The 21,419-nt window shown below is 49.1% G+C and overlaps 1 protein-coding gene across 6 annotated transcripts in view; it reads left to right on the plus strand.

Annotated features, from left to right (window-relative positions):
- The window catches only part of MBNL3 (muscleblind like splicing regulator 3), a 690,269-nt gene that overhangs the window by 484,383 nt on the left and 184,467 nt on the right, over positions 1 to 21,419 (plus strand). For 4 of the 6 annotated variants that reach the window (XM_069612836.1, XM_069612834.1, XM_069612837.1 and 1 more), the window contains exon 5: positions 5,245 to 5,562. In XM_069612836.1, coding sequence (XP_069468937.1) covers positions 5,245 to 5,547 — 303 coding nt within the window. In that variant the 3' untranslated portion in view covers positions 5,548 to 5,562. Of the gene's footprint in view, positions 1 to 5,244; positions 5,563 to 21,419 lie in introns of those variants that run through there. The other 2 variants (XM_069612838.1, XM_069612839.1) reach the window with 1 other exon arrangement.

The raw sequence follows: 21,419 nt of genomic DNA on the forward strand, positions 1-21,419 counted from the left end.
TTGAAAACCGCAAAAGCTCAATCCTCTAGGCAACTCCGTTGGGCACTATTCTTTGCTGAGTTTGACTTCATAATTACCTATCGACCTGGTACAAAAAACGGTAAAGCTGATGCCCTTTCTCGGATGGGAGTGGAAGAACATTTGATCAATCCTAAACCTGTACCTATCATTCCCGAACAAAGAATTCTAGGTGTAATCGCCACACAATCCATAGAGGAAGTTAAGGATAAAGCCAGGCTACTGGTAACTCCAGCAGACATACAGAATTGGCATCTGCAGGGAAAGGACTTTACGGTGAAGGACAACCTATTATATTTCCAAAAACGGTTATACCTGCCCAGCACAGATTTACAGAAAAAGGTAATCTCTTGTTATCACGATTCTTTAATGGAAGGACATCCCGGTATGACCAAGACCTCGGAAAAGATCAAGCGCTACTTCTGGTGGCCGTCTTGGAAAAAAGATATCAGAGACTTTATAATGTCCTGTGGAGTATGCGCCCAAAATAAGAGTCAAAAGGAAAAACCAGCCGGCCTCTTACGCCCTATTGACATCCCGCCTCGCCCTTGGCATACGCTTTCTATGGACTTCATCACCGATCTACCTCCATGCTCCGGATACAATACGATCCTAGTAATCGTGGACCTATTCTCCAAGATGGCGCATTTCATTCCACTCAAAGGCTTACCAACAGCAGCAACTCTGGCCCGAGAATTTCTCGAAAACATCATCCGACTGCACGGTTTTCCTTCAGTTCTAATTTCGGATCGAGGTAGTCAATTTATTTCTCATTTTTGGCAAAGTTGCTGTCGGTCGGCTCAAATTGATGTGAGACTTTCGACCAGCCACCACCCTCAAACCGACGGACAAACCGAGAGGACCAATCAAACTCTGGAACAGTATTTGTGCTGCATGCTACAACAAACTGAAAAAACTTGGAAAGATATCCTTTGGATAGCCGAATATGCCTACAATAACTCTGTCCACTCGGGAACTGGGAAAACCCCGTTTTTTCTTTTATACGGTAGTCACCCTCGAACCTCGGAGTTGGATCCACTCCAAGATCTTGGAACACCAGCAGTAGACCACCTGCATTCTACAATCGCCCAAGCCTTTAAGGAAGCCGTTTCTCACCTTCAAAGGGCTAAAGAACAATACAAGAAAGGAGCAGACCAACATCGGAAGGAAGCCCCCCAATATCAAGTAGGAGATCAAGTCTGGTTATCCACCAAATATCTACCTCTAAAAGGACCACGCACATTCAACCCAAGATACCTTGGTCCCTATTCCATCACTACCATAGTAAATCCAGTAGCGGTCAAGTTGGACTTGCCCCCTCACATGAAGATACATCCGGTCTTCCACGTCTCTCTATTAAAACCCGTGCAACCTCAAACCCGACTAACTACATCTCCAAAACCTATTCTAGTTGATGGAGAACTCGAGTTTGAAGTCAAAAGCATCCTGGATTCCAAGATCTCCAAATCTAAACTATTTTACCTGATTGACTGGAAAGGCTACGGTCCCCAAGAAAGATCCTGGGAACCTGCAGAATATGTCCACGCGCCTCGTCTAATCAAAAGATTTCATCAAACATTTCCTAACAAGCCCAAACCCCCGGAGAAGCCCGGTTTGGGAGGGGCTTTGAGGGGGGGTGCTGTCATGATCTCTGCTTCCAAAAGATCAGGACTTGCCCGACTCCCTTGGAAGCAGACCCATAACCCCGGTTCCGAGTGCCAGCCAGTCCCAATTGGGACCTTTTGGACCCTGTCCTGGCGCCAGTGGCACCAGGCTCATAAAGATGCCCAGTCCCAGCGCTGGAAGCGCCGGGCTCATAATGCTTGGGTGGACTTACCTGCAGCAGACCATGCTGCTTACTTACCTGCCAGTTGAACCCCTGATCCTCTTCTGTTTGGGACTACTTTTTCTGTTGGGTGGGGCAGGAGCCACTCCCTAGGTTCAGAACACTGGAACTCTTCTGGAAAGCAGGAACTCTTTTCTTACCTAGGCGCGGCTGTGGAAGGAGACACCTAAGTACTACAGGAGGCTATTTAAACCACACCCGATGGATGAATCTTGCTTTGTGTTATTCTGCATTCTCTGCAGCAGAACGCTCATCGTGTCTTCTGCTTCTGATCCTGGGCCTAAGGGTACAAAGGCTTACCATCCTGGAATCCAGTCTTCAGTAGCACCTGTAAAGACAAAGAAAGAACAGGTTAGCACTACGGTCTTCAGTGGCAGCGCATCTCTTACCTGGTCCATCGGCTGTCACCAACGCCTCGCGCTGCATTCTGGCATCTGAAAGACAAAAGCTTACCAGCTCTTCGCACGCTCCGGAGGCCTTCGGCGCTGCATCCCGCATCTGAAAGACAAAAGAAGGTGCGTTTAAAGACATTGGGCAACTTTATTACTCACGTGCCATTACTCCTTCCCACGCCGAATCCAGTGGATATTCCAGCACCCTTCAGCTTCTCTAAAGCTCCGAACTTGTACCTGCAAGATAAAAGGGACAGTTAGTGCGCATCGTGAAGCAGGCTACAAGCGCTTACTTACGTGCTTCCAGGCGCTTCTATTCCTCACGCGGGTTCAATCCTCAACTCTCATCAGCCCGCCATCCGCCATCGCCGGAACCCTGCAAAACAAGAGATATCATTAAAAAAGACTTTTAAGACATTTGAAGTGCCCAGAACTTACCGTTCGTGCAGTTAATGACGGACAGCAGTCCTCTGAGGTCAAGAGGCCTGAACCCTTATCCAGTGAAGAAACTGGTTACGGCACCCTGCCCCGAGGCAGATGGAGAGCTCGGCGTTCACTTACCTAAGGTGAGGGCGTTAACCTTTGGGGTTCTACAGGAGAAGAGAAAGGGAAGAGGAGAGAAGCACCCAATAACCCCAGTTCATTAATCCCATATTTTCTATCTGCAGACATCTTACTCTTCGAGTCAGACATACAGTGCACAGAGGTCCAGCCCAAAGAGCCAACCGTGTGTTACACATCACCTTTGAAGATACGGCATTCACCCAGTCAAGACCGGCGCCTCTGCGGGAATCAGGTGAGCGTTACAGTCTGTGAGCCAATCAAGTGTGCGCCTTAGTAGGTGGGGGGGGCTAGTATACGCTGGGAGAAGCCAGGGGCATTTAGGGCGTTAGCTAAGGAAAATGCATCTAAATTTCTAGTGTTGTTGAGGCCAAGGTTGAGATTGTCTAAAAGTAAACGTTTTTAGTTAGGGTTCAAATTGGTGGTGAGAAGCCATAGGAGGTCCTCTTCGAAGGAGAGGGTGGGACTTGGGGATCGATAGATAAAGTGGACAGAGATGGTGGTGTTGGAGGTATAGCAATAGTTTCACAGACAAGAAGTCACAGTTAGGTGGGCGGCTGGTAATGAGAGCCTTGATGAGGATAGTCTAGTCTACAACGCCACCTCTGCATGTTAATCTGTTCCGCCGGAGGATAGAATATCCTGGTGGTATAGCAATGAAAATTGGAGGGTCAGAAGCTGCGTGAAGCCAGGTTTCGTAAATGGTGATGATATCTAGGTTTTTACATGTGATTGCGTTGTGTATGTCAGGGGCGTGCGTCAAAATGAATCTGACGGTAATGAAGGTGCAATGTAGAGGCATTGGGCCTCATTACGACCCAGGCGGTAAGTTACCGCCTGGGCCGTGACTTTACCACCATGGCGTAAACTACGTTTACGCCATGGTGGTTGGCGGACTTACCGCCCCATTCCGACCTAGGCGGGGCGGTAAGTCCCCAATCCCCATTTACCCTTCCCCATTCCCATTTTTGCCCCATAGGGCATAATGGGAGTGGGGAAGGCGTTAATTACGCCACCGTAAATTACGGTGGCGTAATTAACTCCATTGTCCCTTAGCGCCATGGATTTTAACACCTGCTAAAAGCAGGTGTTAAAAGCACCATGGCGCTAGGGGACCTCGTAATTGGCGGTAAGGGGTCGGCGCAGCTAACGCTGGCGTTAACCCCTTACCGCCAGGGTCGTAATGAGGCCCATTGAGGTTTTGATGGGAGGGTTTCTGATGGTATGTTCGATGTGGGCAGTGGAAGTGTGGTTTGGTGGTGTAAGTGGGAGGTAGGTAGGTTGTGCTGTATCGTAGTTGGTTGAATTGGGAGTGATACTGCATGATGTATGAACATGGTTGCCATCTTTGTTTTTAGTTTTCCGAGTTCTCTTTAAAAAAACATTGGCACCCTGGCACACATGATCATACCTCAGAGTTGTGCTTTGATGGCTGGTAACTGTGCAAGGCCTGCATTTGCATTAAGGCCCTCACTATGCCCTGGCCTCAAAGTTGGATCAGGAGGTTGTTACAAGCTTGTAAGCCCCTGCCAGCCGCTCAGTGTATATTGTTATGACAAGTATATGTTTGTAGTTTTAACTTGTGTAATGAAGCAGGTATACTGGAACCAACTAAAAAGGCAATTTTCTATGAATGACCCATCTGTGTACAGGTATAAAAGCCCGAAGATAAGCTTTCTGATAAAACGTGATGCAATAATGATGATCAGAAATATGTCCTAGAAAGGATTCTCTTTAAGAGAAGTTCAGTCGTTTTAATGACAGCACTGTGAACTGGCTTTCTGCCAACAGGGACACCTGTATTTAGTTTGTCCAATTTCTATTTATCAGCCCCTTGTTTTTTCAACTGTGAGTTCTATTTTGCAATAAAAGTATGGCCAGTGGGTCTCGGCATGCTCAAGGATCCTGGCTAAAAATCTAGGACTAATGACTGTTGCTCCTAAAATGAAGGCATGTGGCCACTTGCAACTCCGTCGTTATGTGCTTCTGTCATCTCTTTGTGGATAGAATTGTTTTATCGATGGTCAAGGGTGGGCCACGTAGCCGTGAGTACTTCCAGCAAAGCTGCTTTTGAACTGCAAATGTTGTTGCTTATGTTTTGCCTTTTCCCTTAAAAAAAATCAAAGGAGCTGTTTATGCAGACATGGGACAGTTTGTGAGCTGTCGTTATTATTGATTGTGTTCTAAAATCTAGGATGTTGTCCCTATTTGTAATGATGCCATTGTTAATGACGATGTTCAGTGGAAGATGTTGTTCTGTTCCAGGATGTTATTAAAATGGAAGAGCTTTCGTTTGGGACCAGGCCCACCTTCTCCGGGTGGGATGCATAGACTGTGCGTTTGTGGTACTTCTGCCAGATTGCACCCCTAAGGCAGTGGCAAAGTGACATAGGCAACATGCAGATTCATTGCCATATCTTCTTCTAGGTTTGCCGAGAATTTCAGCGGGGAAATTGCACACGTGGTGAGAATGACTGCCGATACGCTCACCCTGTCGATATGGCAATGGTTGATACGAATGAGAACACTGTTACAGTGTGCATGGATTACATCAAAGGCCGATGTTCAAGGGAGAAATGCAAGTACTTTCACCCCCCTGCACACCTGCAAGCCAAAATCAAGGCGGCTCAGCATCAGGTGAACCAGACAGCTGCTGCTGCCATGGTAAGTGTATCTTCGGGTATGGGGGGTTATTGTCGCCTTCTGCAAGTTAAAGCGAGAATGCAATGAAGAGGTAGCAAATGCGCACAGGCAGGGTTGGGTACATTGGATTTTCCAAGACCTGCACTGGGATGATTATGGTACAACGTTTGCCCTGCTGATGAAATTCAAATCCCTATTTATTTCATCTAAATGTTCCCACTGAGTAAAAGCTAAAAATAAATAAATTTACTAGAAAAGCAGCAATTTCAGAATCATAACTTCGCACTATTGGGAAAATGAGTGTCTTTCTGCATTTGTGCTTTAGTTCCGCCACCAAAAAAGAAAAAGAAATAGTCCTACAAGTGGGATTCAGTTTCAGGTGATTTCTCCCACTAGTAATACAGATACTCAAGGGGCTGTGCAGCACTGCATGAATGAAGCATATGAAACTCATGAATAATGTTAAAGAACAACATTATAGGGCAAAAGCCGGGTGCGAAGGAAGCGGGTCATCCTAGGGTGGTAAGAGCAGCTCTCACGGCGCGTGAGTCAATTCTCCAACAGAGTCACAATAGTAAGAGCCCAAGGAGATGTTACAAACATTCCAACGTTGTTCAAATTCAGCTCTGATTTACGATGTGTAGATTAAATATATTGCTTTTGATGTCATTGATGAGTGCAGGAGTAAATGGAATGAAAAGAAACTCTCACAACTATTTTTAAAACACAAGGGCCCACTTTTCAAAATATTTGTGTTTATCGGTGTGCGTGATACACCATCCAGATGCACAGAAAATGCATGACCCTGATTCTGAAACATGTTTTTGTGACATGCACATGCATTTTTGAGAACCCCGGGCCATGCCGTTTTTTGGCCCTGGGTGGAGAGGGCTGTGACAGGTGCACCTGAAAGCAGACCCGGATTCTCAACTCTTTGAAACATGCTTGCCATGCGCCTCTTTTTTACTTCCAATATGTCAAAGGAGATTGGAGAATGAAAACATGCATTTACAGTGTTGGTACTTATGTTCCCAGGACAGTTAATTAAGTTAGGGTCATGAAATAGATGGAAGGCTGATCCCAGCCGCCCCCCTCCCAAATGTGCGACCCCACCCTGTCACTAATGTAGTCACAAGGGGCCCCACTCACCCTTTGCAGTCTTGCTGCTGTCAGTCCGAATTCATACAGTGCAAGACGCAGTTGTAACTAGTAATGTGTGTGCACATGTTTAGGAATCTTTCCCAGATTAAGAAAGTTTCAAAGCACTCTGGGAGTACTCCTCTGACGTTTACTTATTTTAAGGAAGCACACTGTTAATGGTCAAAAGCGCAGCTATGGAAGAAATAAATATCTCATACATGTCACTCGGAATATGCTCCTTTGGTAATGCTATCATTGATTTTCCCTTTATAAACACGGTACTACAAGTCACAGAATTCAAAGTGGCAGGACTGGATGTACATCTCCTGAATCAGATGGGGCATGTTAACATGTATTATATCTAGCGTTCTCCTTAGTGTGTGCAACACTGTTCTGTAAAAGTACACAGTGCAACATTTAAAATCAATTTAAATCCAAACCAGTGCTCTCAGCTTTATCCCATTGTCAGGATTTGGTGCATATGGTTGGACTTGCACTACCTATGACCAAACTATTTCTAACAAAAAAGAGAGATGGGGTGTTGAGAAGCAGAATGTTTCTGGCATGAAGCTGCCAATGTACAATGTGTTATTTTGTCTACTCGTCCAATGAGGGTTTGTTATACTATATATGGGGCAATCAGGAGTTAGGTTGCAAGAAGATACCCTGTTCCCGTTAGGTCCTTTCCAAATGTTTACTCCTACAATCCTTATACAGGCAGCATGGTGGAGATGACATCTGCCAATGCCTGTAGCACGTTGCTGTTTACTACTGTGAGGTAGACCCTCCCACCACATCCCCACCCTGATCCCCTGCTTCACTAAAGGAGTGTGTCCAACAATGAATGTGAGGAGGGCAAATAGCCCGTGCAGTAGCTAGCCAACCAACGAACATGAGCAGTGCAAGAGAATCCTTGCATCAACCAGAAACGAGAAGGAAGACTGTAAGCCGACAATGAGTCAAACCGACCTCTAGGGACGCTTGAATGGCAAATCCAATAAGGGTTACTTCACCTGCACCTAGTCCAAGGCCTGAGGTACGAGGTGCTAATTGCACACATCCAATTTTACTTTTCACATAGATGCACAGAGGAAATATTTCTCCAGCATGGGGTCTGGCATGGATTCACATGCTCATGAATATTCACCATCGTCAGGCTGTGAATCCTAGGTAATCACTGTTTTCTGGGTTATACTGTCCCCATCCAATGACAGTCCTCTCCGTAAGCCCCTCCTCTAGCAACCATCTTCAGATTTATACTGCACACTTCAGTTTTGGGAGTCCTCGAGTTTGCTCTCCGAGCTATTTATAAATTATTTCGTGTTTTCAACAGTTCAATTTACGAGTCCAAGAAGCCTGTGTGCTCTTTTCTTCATCTGCCGACAGTGGGGACCTGTTATTGGTGAAGTTCCACGCTCCTCAAGGGTGAAGATCCATTGAGGATTCTACAAGGCCATCTTCGGCCTACTTCGAGCCCTCCGACCATGATGGAGGAGAAGGAGGGAAGGTCCCTCTTCAGGCCCTGCACCACATGCGGGCTAAGCACCTGCAATGCCTCCACTGCCTGCACCCAGACCACAAGGAAGTAGAGTGAGATATGCCTCAGTTTCTCCAAGAAAATGACAAAGGACAGGCACAGGAGATTGGCGTCGTGACATAATACGAACAAGGCCTCTGACCCATGCCTCCATTGCCAGCAAACCTTCAAGCTCCTCTTCAAAGAGGAAGTCGCCTACACCAGCTAAACTACGGGAGAGATCCGAGTAGCCACGGATGGAGGAGAAGAAAACCGCACAGCCCAAGCAGGCTCAACCGTCACAGGCAAAGACCTCGTCGGTGACTCCCGTCGATGACTACTATTACCATGCTGATCCTACCAGGGTAGTTCCCACAGCTCAGAAAGTGTCCCTGCCCCCGAGGCGCAGCACTGCCGCAGTGGCTTCGGCAAAGTCTGCAAGCACACCAGAAGGGCTTAAACGGGCCAAGGCCCTAGTTCAAAACCCTCTGAGGGGGAAAAAAGGGGCAAGGTGAGGAGGCCCAGAAACAGCCCTCACAGGCTGTTGCAGAAACCATGGAGGTCTCCTCCATGGACCACGAAGATCGGTAGTCTATGCATACAGTCCACAAGGACGTTGAAGAGGAGGTCGATGATGGTGCAGGGCCATGTTTTTCTTTTCTACCATCTCACCCGAGGGATATTTCCTTGGATATTCTATTGACTCACACACACCTCAGTGTCAAAGATCCAGATGAAGTTTCCCTGCGGCCCTGCTACCTGTGGTCCCAGGTCCCCAATAAGTCTTCAGTGAGGAAGAGGAATAGTCATCTGATGTCCCTGTTTCAACCTCCTCTACCACGTCGGGCCACTTCTCCCCCAGCAGACCCAGACACGGGTATGGGAACGGATACGACCATGACATCGGATGATGATGAAGATATCGTTGCAGCGGACTGTGAATCACCAAGAGGAAGCCGATCATGGCTGTGCCTTTTTTAGACAATGTTTGTGAAGAAGGCCTGGCCCTCATGAAGATCCTTTGCACATCTCCAGCCAAGCAGGATAGGCTGGAGAAGAAATATATGCTGCTGGACTCCGCACCCAAATGCCTGAGGTCGCAACCATTGCCAGATTCAGTTGGCTGCTGCGAGGAAACAGTTGGCTAACCAGTCTTTGTCTGCGGTCCCTCCGGACAGTGAGGGGAAAAGGATGGACGCAATGGGAAAATAGGTGATTTACACCAGCGTCTACTATCAAGGTGGCCAACGCACTGGCGATCCTGGCCAGGTATGACAGTGAATTGTGGTATAAGCCAGGACCGATCGTGGGGTTCCTCCAATACGATAAGAAGATGGAAGCCCTTGCTCACTTCCAGAAAGGGGAAGTAGCGTCAGATCACACCATCACAGTGGCATTGGACGTCACTGACACAGGGTTCCAAGAAATGGGGAACTGTGTCTGCCTCCGTCGACAGAGTTGGATGAAAGCCACTAATTTCCTTCAGGAGGTCCAAGCGAAGGTGCTGGACATGCTCTTCGACAGGGAACATCTGTTTGGGAAGGCTGTCAACGTGTCCCTCCAGGCCATCAAGACGGATACAGAGATGGCCCGTTCCCAGGGCACTCTCCAGCAGCACCGCTCGACTTCCCTTTGCACCTCCAAGAGAAAGTCAAGCAGGTCTTCAAAAGGGTTTTCCATGTCATACAGATAGCCTTCCAGATCTTCAACGCAAGAAGACTACGGAGGCCGTTCCCAGGCCTACGGTAGCGGAGGACAGCATGCCAGCGCGCGCAAGGCAGGCCGCCAGCGCCAATGCAAGCCAGACCCGACCGGGACGTCGGGTCTCGACTCTTGCACCCTGATGGGAGGCCGGCTGTCGAGCTTTGTCAGCAAGTGGAGAAAGATCACCACTGACAGATGGGTGCTGGACGCTCTCGCCCAAGGACACACCTTGGAGTTCCAACGCAGGTGTCCGCAGACCCCTCTGGTTCCCTCTCAGGAGCAGCACATCCCTCAGCTCCTGGAAGAGGTACGAGCCATGCTGCGAAAAAGGGCTAGTTCCCCAATGGCTCCGGAGCTCCAGAGTCTATTCCAGATACTTTCTAGTCAGAAAGAAGACAAGGGGCTGGAGGCCCATCCTGAGCCTATGACGTCTGAACAGATACCTAAAGTCCCAAAAGTTCACAATGGTCACGTTGCAACACATGCTCAGCCAACTGGAAAAAGGAGACTTCTCGATGTCCTTGGACCTGGAGGACACCTATTTCCACGTCCCCATTCACAAGAAACACTGGAAGTTTCTACGTTTCGTGGTGAAGGGCCAGCAATACCAGTTCAAGGCCCTACCTTTAGGCTTGAAGTCAGCCCCCCAGAGTGTTCACAAAACGCCTGCCACAGTGACGGCCAATCTGCGTCTTCAAAGCATCCACGTATACCTGTACCTGGACGACTGGCTGATACGCGTCTGCCCACGGATGCTGGCCAATGGACACACAGAGATGACTGTCCAGCTTTGACGGATCTGGGATTCTCCGTCAACTACCGGAAGTCCTGCTTAACACCATCGCAGAACGCACTGTTCCTAGGCACCAGCCTCAATACGGTGTCTTGCCTGGTGTCGCCCTCAGAGGAGAGGCTAGCAACCATTCAAGGAAAGGTGCAACGACTGTTGTTGACAAAGACGGCCACGGAGCGGGCCATCAAGTCGTTACTGGGCATGATGTCATCATGTATCTACCTTGTCTGTCTCTGCAGGCTGCAGATGCGACCCATATAGGATTCCTGGACGCCCGCTAGATACAGGTGTCCGGAATCTTCACAGACAACATCCCTCTCAATAAAGAGTTCCAACGGGCGATGAAATGGTGGGGCGTCTGCTCCAACAACGCCCAAGGAATGGGATTTCAAAACCCCCCATATTAGCCCTGATACCCTCGGGTCCGGTGCGCACTACAAATATTAAAACAAACTACAAATATGAAATATTAAACAAACCAGGAGATGGTCACCACGGATGCCTCCCTGGAAGGTTGGGGAGCGCACAATGGACGTCTGCACGCCAGAGGCCTGTGGCTTGCGTAGGAGAAGGATCTGCATATCAACATCCTGGAGCTACAGGCAGTGTTCTGGGTCCTGAAGTCATTCCTACATTCTCTGAAAGGCAAGGTGGTGAGGATCTTTACAGACAACACCACCACCATGTTCTAGATCTGGATGCAGGGGAGCACTCGATCCCCGCCGCTTTCCAAGGAAGCTCAACATTTGTGGCACTGGGCTGTCCGACACTGTATGTTCCTCATCCCTCTCCACCTGGCGGGAGTCAAGAACACCATCACAGACTCCCTCAGCAGGGAACTGCGTTCCTGCCATGAGTGGGAGCTTAGTCAGGATCATGTGGACCACCTGTTCATCAAATAGAGCAGACCCCAGATCAATCTGTTTACAACGGTGGCTAACTCCAAATGCGAGATGTTTGCCAGCAGATTCCACCAGCCAAGGAGCCTGGGGGACAGGTTCTCCTTCCCGTGGGAAGGGCAGTTTCTGTACATGTTTCCTGCTATCCTCTCCTGCGTGGCCGAGGCAGATTTCAGCGGGGAAATTGCACACGTGGTGAGAATGACTGCCGATACGCTCACCCTGTCGATATGGCAATGGTTGATACGAATGAGAACACTGTTACAGTGTGCATGGATTACATCAAAGGCCGATGTTCAAGGGAGAAATGCAAGTACTTTCACCCCCCTGCACACCTGCAAGCCAAAATCAAGGCGGCTCAGCATCAGGTGAACCAGACAGCTGCTGCTGCCATGGTAAGTGTATCTTCGGGTATGGGGAGTTATTGTCGCCTTCTGCCGATACGCTCACCCTGTCGATATGGCAATGGTTGATACGAATGAGAACACTGTTACAGTGTGCATGGATTACATCAAAGGCCGATGTTCAAGGGAGAAATGCAAGTACTTTCACCCCCCTGCACACCTGCAAGCCAAAATCAAGGCGGCTCAGCATCAGGTGAACCAGACAGCTGCTGCTGCCATGGTAAGTGTATCTTCGGGTATGGGGAGTTATTGTCGCCTTCTGCAAGTTAAAGCGAGAATGCAATGAAGAGGTAGCAAATGCGCACAGGCAGGGTTGGGTACATTGGATTTTCCAAGACCTGCACTGGGAAGATTATGGTACAACGTTTGCCCTGCTGATGAAATTGAAATCCCTATTTATTTCATCTAAATGCACGGACCTACTGTCAGTGTCGCCTCCAGTCAAGTTGCCAGTGGTTCTGGATCTTCTCGCCAGTGAGGAAGGCGCAAACCCTCATCACGACCCAAGATCGCTGACCCTGAGGGCTTGGCTCCTGCAGCCTTAGAGTTTGGAGGTTATGAGTTGCCAGCGGACTGCAGGGAGGTCCTAGCCAAGGCCAGGGCATCATCGACCTTGAAGTGCTACGGCCATAAGAGGAAGTGTTTTGATACGTGGTGCCTGTCACAAAAGATTTCCCCTTTGAGGGTCACGGCCCCACAGATCCTTCCATACTTGCTATCCTTGGCAAAGCCTGGGCTGGCGCACGCATCCATCAAGGTGCATCATGCGGCTATCTCCAGCTACACCAGGTCCCCAGGAAGCTCTTCACTTTGGTCCCACCGACTAGTCAAAGTTTCTCAAAAGACTTTTCTGATCTTTCCTGTCGGTGAAGGCTCCTGCTCCGGCGTGGGAACACAACGTGGTTCTGACGAGGCTAATGGGGGCTCCGTTCGAGACTATTCATCAGGCCCTACTCAAGTTTCTTACGTGGAAGACGGCTTTCCTTCTGGTCATCAGCTCTTTCAGGCATGTAGGTCAGATATAGGCCCTATCTTGTAAGCTACCGTAACTGACTTTCCACGAATCGAGGGTAGACCTGCGTACGTACCCCTCTTTCATGCCAAATATTCCTCGGAATTCCACCTCAACGAGCCTTTGGTGTTACCCGTTTTCTTCCCGAAATCTTTGTCACTGGTGGAGAGAGACTTTCACTTGCTGGACGTTGCTCCTGCCCTGAAGTTCTACGTGACACGCACAAAAGTTCTCAAAAGGCTTCACAACTGTTCGTGAACTTTGGGCCTGTGAACCATGGGAAGGCCTTGTCCAAGGCTTCCATTTCAAGGTGGCTCTCTGGTTGCATCACCCACTGTCATCGGTTGGCGAACCGACCGCTGTCCGGCCGTCTAAGAGCCCTCTCCACCAGAGCGATCACTGTGACGATGGCGTTCCTGTCTGGTGTGCCCCTGCTGGACATCTGCAGGGCTGCTACGTGGAGGTCCACACACACCTTCACAAAGTTCTACTGCGTCGACAGGGATTCCAGGGAGGTGTCAAGAGTCGGCCAAGCCATACTTTGCAACCTGTTCGCTTGAGTTGAGTCTGTTCCAGAGGTAAGAGTTATTGCTTCTGTTGAACCTTGCCACCTCCCGTGGTTGTGTAATGTTGTTATGCTATGTATTCGTTATCCATGAGCATGTGCATCCATGTCAGACCCCATGCTGATGAAGGTTTAAGTTACTTACCTGTAACTATTGTTCTTCCGCATGTGTCTGGCATGGATAAAATGCAAACCCTCCCTCTGACCCCTCTACCACTCTTCTTGGTCATACTGCCACTTCCAAATCTGAAGATGGCTTCCAGAGGAGGGGCTTAGGGAGAGGACTGTCATTGGATGGGGGCAGTATGACCCAGAGGACAGTGATTGGTTTAGAAGAGAAATACGGTTTTTAAGTGAAAGTGCAACTGTTTTTTTCTTTTACCGAGGATTACCAGCCTGACGACGGGGAATATTCCAATGCTAGATAACAATAGTTACAGGTAAGTAACCTTAAACTTCACACTCTTTTCAAAGTTTTAAAGCCATGTACCCAGGTCTGCATAATATTGACAGTGCATGCTCATTATTGTGCATGCTCTGACTTTGCTTGTCAGGCTATGTGATGTGGTAGACAGCTTAAACGAATGATCTCTGCCTTCTGAATGGCTGGATCAAGTGGAATTGCACTTATTTTTGGAGTTAAAACGAGAGTTTGACACCATTTTGTAAAATTGTTATAACATCATCCTTTCTGTCACAAATATGGAATTTCTTTGAAAGACTTGCTGCATCCAGGGCAAAGGAATGCAAAAATACTGCTCACACGTGCATGGCTGTAGGGCTAGACTGGAGGAGCAGTCAGCTGGCTGGACCAGGCATGGAATGTTAATCCTGATCTGAAATGCCCAAATCAGCCCTCATTTGTTTCCACCTTGTGGGGGTTTGCGGTGGATGCAAAACTGGCATCCTTGCCTTAAGTTACTCTCAGATGTTTACTTATATACTAGCACTGTTTGTTTCCTCCCAGAGAGGGCTCCGGACAGAGGCACCACCAAGGGGTGGCCAAGGGAGGGCCACAGCCACCCTAATGTTGATGCGGTCTCAAACCCCTTCCCTCAGCATACCCCCAAGATGACGGATGCCACCCACTGAAGCAGCCCCACAGGCCATAACGGATTACTTCACCAAAGTAATCAAGAAAAGGTGGCATGGCTGAACAGACCCACAGAGACATTAGCCAGGTGCAAAACACACATGAACTGCTTGCTCACACCGAAAAATCGATTATCAGCAAAAGGGAAGCCACAGCTGCATTGAAAAGAATTGGGAATGCTCAAAACACAGGGCTGAGGCCTGATACGCTGGCTTTTCTGAGAGATGCAAAACAGGCCTGCCAACATTTCCAGCCCTATCAAGGACACTGGGGAAGAAGGCTCAAGCCAGCTAAAAAGATACAGCACCTTCAAGGACAAAAAGTCTGAAATCCCTCAGAAATGCCAGCAGAGAAAATCCTTGTACGGTCCCTGAACACGTGACCTGGAGCTGGAAAACAAAGCCCATTCAGACAGATAATGTAGTTCCCATCAAATTGAAGACAGAAGATGGGAAATAAATTCAACACAACATGAAGATGGAAAATGGAGTGTCCTTGCTCAATGTCTGGGAAGTCAGAGGAGTGAAACAATAGCGGTAAGCAGGCAGTGCTCTGAGCTAACCTTCCCCACCCATCATTTTTGCTCACCTGCTGGTAAATTTCGTAAACTGGCAAGGCTTGCACTGACTTGGGCTGACCTTGGGGTGGTGACAGGTGGAGCATCCAGATCTAGCCAGATTAATCACATTATAAGTCTGTTACGCTCACCTGGTCTCTGCGGGGACGTTGGGGCACGTTTGGATCCCTCCCTCGACTTGGCTCCCCTGGATCGACTCTCTCCCCCAGCTGCTGCGGAATCAACTGCTCTGGATGCTGATATTGCCCCTGAGAGAAGATGAGAGACAATGAGAATGGCGTGTGGTGTCGTGATTCCCCTCGATCCTTTTGTGCCAGAACGAAGTGTGCAACCGTTTACCCATGCAAGCTCACCTGTTTATTTGTAATGCTGAGCTCTCCATCCTGCTTCATGTAGCAGGGGCGCTTGGAGTGGACCAAGTTGCTTCACTGGCCCATGGAAGGGTCGATCCAGACCGGCTGCGACCAACCACTTGAAGGTGAGTCTTCTAGCAATAATTAGTGTTCGTTAATTATAATGTCTTTTGCCGTGATTGTAGTTCGTAATTCGTGCAATGTCTTTTGCTGTGATTATAGTTTGTAATTCTTGCAATGACTTTTCTCTCCTCTATAGGTGTGAAGATGGCTGCCCGGAGTCTCAGTGTTAGGAACGTGTCCAGTGATTCCCCAGAGGATGATGAAGCCTTTGAACTAGATGGTAAGTTGGCTTTTAATGTAGAAGGCTAGGCTTAGGTATGGCGCGGCCGAGCATTAGTTATTTATATGACTCCTAACCTGTTGTGCCCTTTTCTCTTGCAGGAAAAGTCTGGCGTCGTTGAGCGGAGACTGGCTGTTCGGAGGCCGGTCCGCAGCTGCAGGATGGAGGTTCCGCAAAGATGAAGAATGGAAGATAAGCTCCCTTGTAGCTGGATGTCCGGATCAGGTGAAGAAGCGCTCCAACTCCGATGGCGATGGGAGTCAGTAAGATGCGATGTGCTGTATGGAGTGCAGGAGATAGGTGAGATGAGCGTGCACTGATGGTGTAGTTGAAGACAGGTTAGGGTGGGCGTTCCGCGATGGTGCAGCTGGAGTCGGGTAAGATGCGCCTTCAGCGATGGGGTTGCCGGAATCAGGTAAGAAACACGACGAGGAGAAGAGCAGGGAAAACAGGTAAGGATGGCGGTAAGCGTTACGCTGTAGAAAACAGACTAACGCAAAGCGCCACTATGTGGGCGGGCTGGCCTTAAATAGGCTGGCCCCGGCCCCTTTCTTTGGCCCCGCCTTGTGGCTCCACCTTGCCACTCCCAGAGGTTCTTGCACATGCTCCTCAATGATCCCTTATGGCCATGATGCACATGCCTTAGGCACGAAGTGTGGAAAGCACACTTCTCTATGAGCCTGGTGCCAGAGGCACCAGGACTGGATCCATTTGGACCCTGTAGGTGATGAAGACATGGGTCCTTGCCCAGTGGCATGACACTGTCCCCTATAGACTGTAATTATGCCCATACTGTTCACCCAATCCCATTTTGCCTAAAAGCAAGGAATACATCTTTTGGTTGTGAGGTCACGGCAGCTCAAAAACGTACTGCCCGCCTGTGATGAGCTGAGAGTACATTTAGAGCTGTGGAATCAGTGTGCGTATCCCTGCTTTGACTAAATAAAGCAGCAATTTGTCACATTTCTGGACTCCTCCAGTTCTGGGCATAAGAGTATTGCCCCCCTCCCCCACCGGCCACCCCATGCAAAATGTCTGCTGTGGAGGCGATGTTCATAGGCAGTATTTGTGACAGCATACCCCTTCTTCGCCTCCCTGTAGTAGTGAGTACAGTGACCACTAACAGGAGAACAGTGAGTGTATTCCTGTCAGGCCCAGAGAAGTGGAAAAATATACAGATGAGGAAGGAGGATGTGGAAGCAGACTCTGCACCCGAGGGAGCCCCTAATACGCACCTACCAATGGAGCCTGCACCTTCACTTACTGCAAGCCGTAGCATACTAAACACCATCAATCTAGCCTCTTTGCCACGTTTCCACAGACCGGGGTACCATATATTGTGGTCCCACTGCTGCCTTCCCTTATGAATTGATGTTGTTATACTATGCCTAATACTAACGTGTGGGAAAATGCTAATATGCCAGCAATGTTCGTATTTACTGTGTATGTATGACCCAAATATTTGTTTATTCTTGCCTATACGTTTAAAATGCAATAACATCTGTGTGCACACCATAAATGTAGCTTTTTTAATGCTAGTTTGATTTGCATTGTGGACTTGAATTCACAATGGCAAACAACAAACTTCAAGTGCCAGAATGCAAAGAGTTAAGTCAGCACTGCCATCAATGCATGGGCTACAACAGCCTGACATGGGACAAGCCAAGAACTCTGTAATACAGTAAAAAGGCAGAACGTTAAACACCTGACAGTTTAGAAAACCATGAATATAACAGACAAGGGTTCTGATTTATAAAAGCATTTTACAATGGAGGAATCCCATTAGAAATCGCTTTGTAAATCAGGCCCCATATCTAGAACTTTGACTTAACAAAAACACTTGACTAAAACATGCAGACCATCCATAAAGCAAAGGTACTACAACATATGTAGACTGACCAGGTGGCTCTCTGTCAGTGGGACATCTAGTTTCACTGTCATGGACTCATTTATAAATACTGATGCACTGGGGAGTCATTGTATTGGTTGACTTTCGTTTAAGCACACTGATTTAAGTGTCTGATGCCATATATTTTGGGACCAGAAAACGATATCCTAGTGACTGTGCTCTGGGTACCCAACACACAGATGCTAAGTGTGTTTGTGTAATTTGTGTTTTATAGCAACTAACACTTTCCATGCTCTTTACTAATAGAGTCCTTACCATAATGACAATGCCGTTCCAGTGGGAGTTAAATTACTCTTCTGAAATCCTACACTTGGACAGATGACAGCCATAAAATAAAAAGATCTATTATCTTTTCTGAGAAAACAATTCAAGATCCATCCTGCTAAAAAGGTGCTTAGTGCTTGAGGGAGAGAAACAGTGCATTCTCACCCAGACGGGATGCCTGAAGAATAAAAGCCTAGCAACGGCAGCAGTGTCCTCCTTAGGTAAAGACAGCGCTTGTCGATAATGAAAGGCAGCATTTATTCTGCACATAGTAGGCAGGGATAATACAACCTCCTCACCCGCTCACATAGGCATGCAGTGCGGAATAAAACAAGGACTGGCTCGAGGAGGCCTGCATTGAACTGGGAACCTTAACAGCTATAGTCTACAGAGCAACACGCTCTGCCCTGCAAAGCTTGCTCTAATACGTTTAGCAGTTGCCCGCCCTGCCATTGGAAAAGCTCTATTGCTCCCCAGCCAGAGCTGCAGGGGGGCTGGGGTGCTGTCCCCCTCCCTTGGGTGCCTACCTTGCATGTGGGTCGACTGTCTACCTGGCCATCGGTGGAGCCTGGGTGTCCCGGTTGGGTCCCAGTCCCTCCCTGGAAGGAAAAGCTCTAATGTTCCCCGGACTGAGCTCCAGGACGGCCAGGGGGTGCTGCTCCCTCCTTTGGGTGCCTGCCTCGTACGTGGGTCAACTGTCTGCCAGCTCATTGGCACAGCCAGGGTGACGAGGTGGGGTCCCAGCCCCTCCATGGAGGAAAAAGCTCTAACACGCTCCCAACAGAGCTCCAGGATGTCCGGGGGAGCTGTCCCCTCCCTTGGGCGCCTGTCTTGCGCCTGGGTTGACTGCCCCCCTGCCCAGCTGAAGTCCCTGAGGGCTTGCCGTTCCTTTGTCAGGGCGCCTTGGGCCCTTCCCATCCTGGTTCATTGGAATGCATTGCATTACTAGATGGCCACTCTCCAAGCCAATTCATCTGGTTGTGTGCCATAGGAATGAATGGAAGGACCAGATATCTGGCCTGCTCTGGAAGTCTGGATGGGCGTGAATTTGACATTTTTCTCCAGTTGGGTCTATAAGGAGGCTGGACACTTTTACCCAGAGCTCCCCCTCTGTCACACAGGGTACACAGATTACAAGAAAGCGTAGTCACCTTCCCCTGGATTACAGTACACAGTGTGTATGGGTCCTGTCTGTGCTCCACTTGGTTCTTGCTGCCCAACCTGGGCTCCATGGCAAAGCCACTGCTCCCCTGCAAGCCGGCCAAGGGCAGCATCCCATCCAATGTCCCAGCAGATCTTGGCCTACTGGGGGCGCCCTGCCAGCTCACAGCAGGGGGGTAAAAGGCTTTGCTTCTTTTCCGAGAGGCCACATTTTTTATGGGCAGCAGGGTGCCTGGCCCACAAAAGAATCTCAGTTGACATGTATGTGGACAGCAGGGTGCCTGCCCGTGGGCCTCACCGCACTTCACAGGATCGGTTTGGCACACTATGTCCGTCTACAGTTGGGCTGCTTGGCCGGCTTCGGCTGTTGTTTCAAGCAATTAGCTTCCACCGGCCTTGTGACCATGTCAAGGGAATGCCCCCTCAGGGAGGGCCCTCTTATGTGGGTGACTTTCCACTCAAATCAGAGCAAAGGCAGAGCAGCCCAGCAGCTCCCTTGTGGTGAGATCAGAGTGGATAGGGTCAGGTGGTGCTAGCCCCAGTGCAGGCCCTATAAGCCATGATGTTGCCCCTTCTACACCGAGCATGTTTCTCCAGCAGTTCGAACAACTGTTCCATGGGGTACCAACCCCCCCCTGTCAGCACATCAGTGGTGGCATGTGGAAAAAACCCTCCCGCTTTAAGTTGTGCCTGGGCCCATCCTCTCCCCTTCCACTCCCTACCCCTGCCCATGGAGCAGGCTGGGTTGCCGGTGCTCGTGTGATTGACCTGTCCACCCACCTCCACCCTCCCAAGTGTTGGTGGGGGGCATGCTCTGATGCTTTGTCCTACAAACGGCCCCAAGGGTGTGAAGGTGGGCTCGAGGTGGTGTTAGCTACAATTTAATTTACTTCAATTTTACCTCTACATTTTGTGGACCCCCCCAACCTTTCGCTTTTGTTTCAGCCTCCTGTCCTGACTTTCTGCCAGTGAATCACATCCTTCAGCTGTGCTCCACCAGGCTTCCGCTCATTGTTCTGGGGAAACTGACTTGTCCTTCTGACATTCAGTACTGGGAAACATTGTTTGCCTTAGTTTTATGACTTTGCTGCCTCTTTTGGCAACTGTATTTCATTGCGCAAAGTACATTACAGTACCACGCACTGGGGTTCTTGTGTTTTCGGTCCGTAGACATCCCTTAAGGATTTTTTGGTAGCTGGACAATGTGCCTAGGAGTAGACTGGTGGCAGCAGAAGCTTTTTCATGTATTTGTATGACCTTTTACTGAGCCATACTGTGCTTACTGTGTGTGGCTCATAACTGTGGCTTGTGTCCATTATGGCCGTTCCACAAGCTCTTTTTACTTCTACTTTGGCCATTCTGTCCGTTGGCCTTCCACTTGCTCTTTATGTCCCAGGGAGTCCTTATTTGGGCATGCATTCTCCTGCGAAAGCTGTTGCTTTTTGCAGGTTAATGCACGTCACATGGGTAGGTACCCAGGAAGTAGGCTGGGACTGTCTGTCCCAATCCACACTACTGGTGCCAGAATGTCTGGTGTGCCTGTGTATGTGAGTGCCGCAGTAGTCCCTCATTGGATACGAGCCTGCCCTGGACTTGAGGATATGAGGAGGGGCTCTGAGTGCAGATCCGCAGATCACCCTTACGTCTAAATTGACCTATACACAGAGCCAAGTATCCTGAGAAGAGAAACCGATCCAAGGGCTGTCCGTAATGGCGCACAGAAGGTATGGCACCCTAAGCCTCCCAGTAGAGCCCTGCTTTGCACTCGATCTCCGAAGAACTGCAATATTGCTTCAACCCTTTTGAGTGGTGGGGCCAATCGCTCTCAAAGCCTCCTTGGTGCCCTGCAAACAGGCCTTCTGGGAAGTGTCCCTGGGCCCTCCCATGGACTGACCAGCTTGTAGCTTTGGGAGTACCCTAGTTCGCACTGCAAAGCCTCTTATTGCCAAATCTCGTCGTCCCTACTGCTTTGGACCGCGAGAGAGACACATGCGTCAGTCTGCGAGACTTGAGTGCTCCTGCAACGGTGGCAGTCGCTGTTGGTGACCTTCTTCAAACCTGCCAAGTTTGAACTGAGTGAACTAAGGGTGGTGAGTAGTCATACCACATACCGGGGGCCCTTAGTTCATCCATACCATTTTTACGCACAAAGGATCCCTTGTAGTCCTTGCCTTGGCTTGTGTAGCTCTTGCTTCCTATAGTCGTCAGAAAGTTGGGGGCAGCTTT

The sequence above is a fragment of the Ambystoma mexicanum genome, chromosome 5p (genome assembly GCF_040938575.1).
Source record: "Ambystoma mexicanum isolate Mex_15411 chromosome 5p, UKY_AmexF1_1, whole genome shotgun sequence".
NCBI lineage: Eukaryota > Metazoa > Chordata > Amphibia > Caudata > Ambystomatidae > Ambystoma > Ambystoma mexicanum.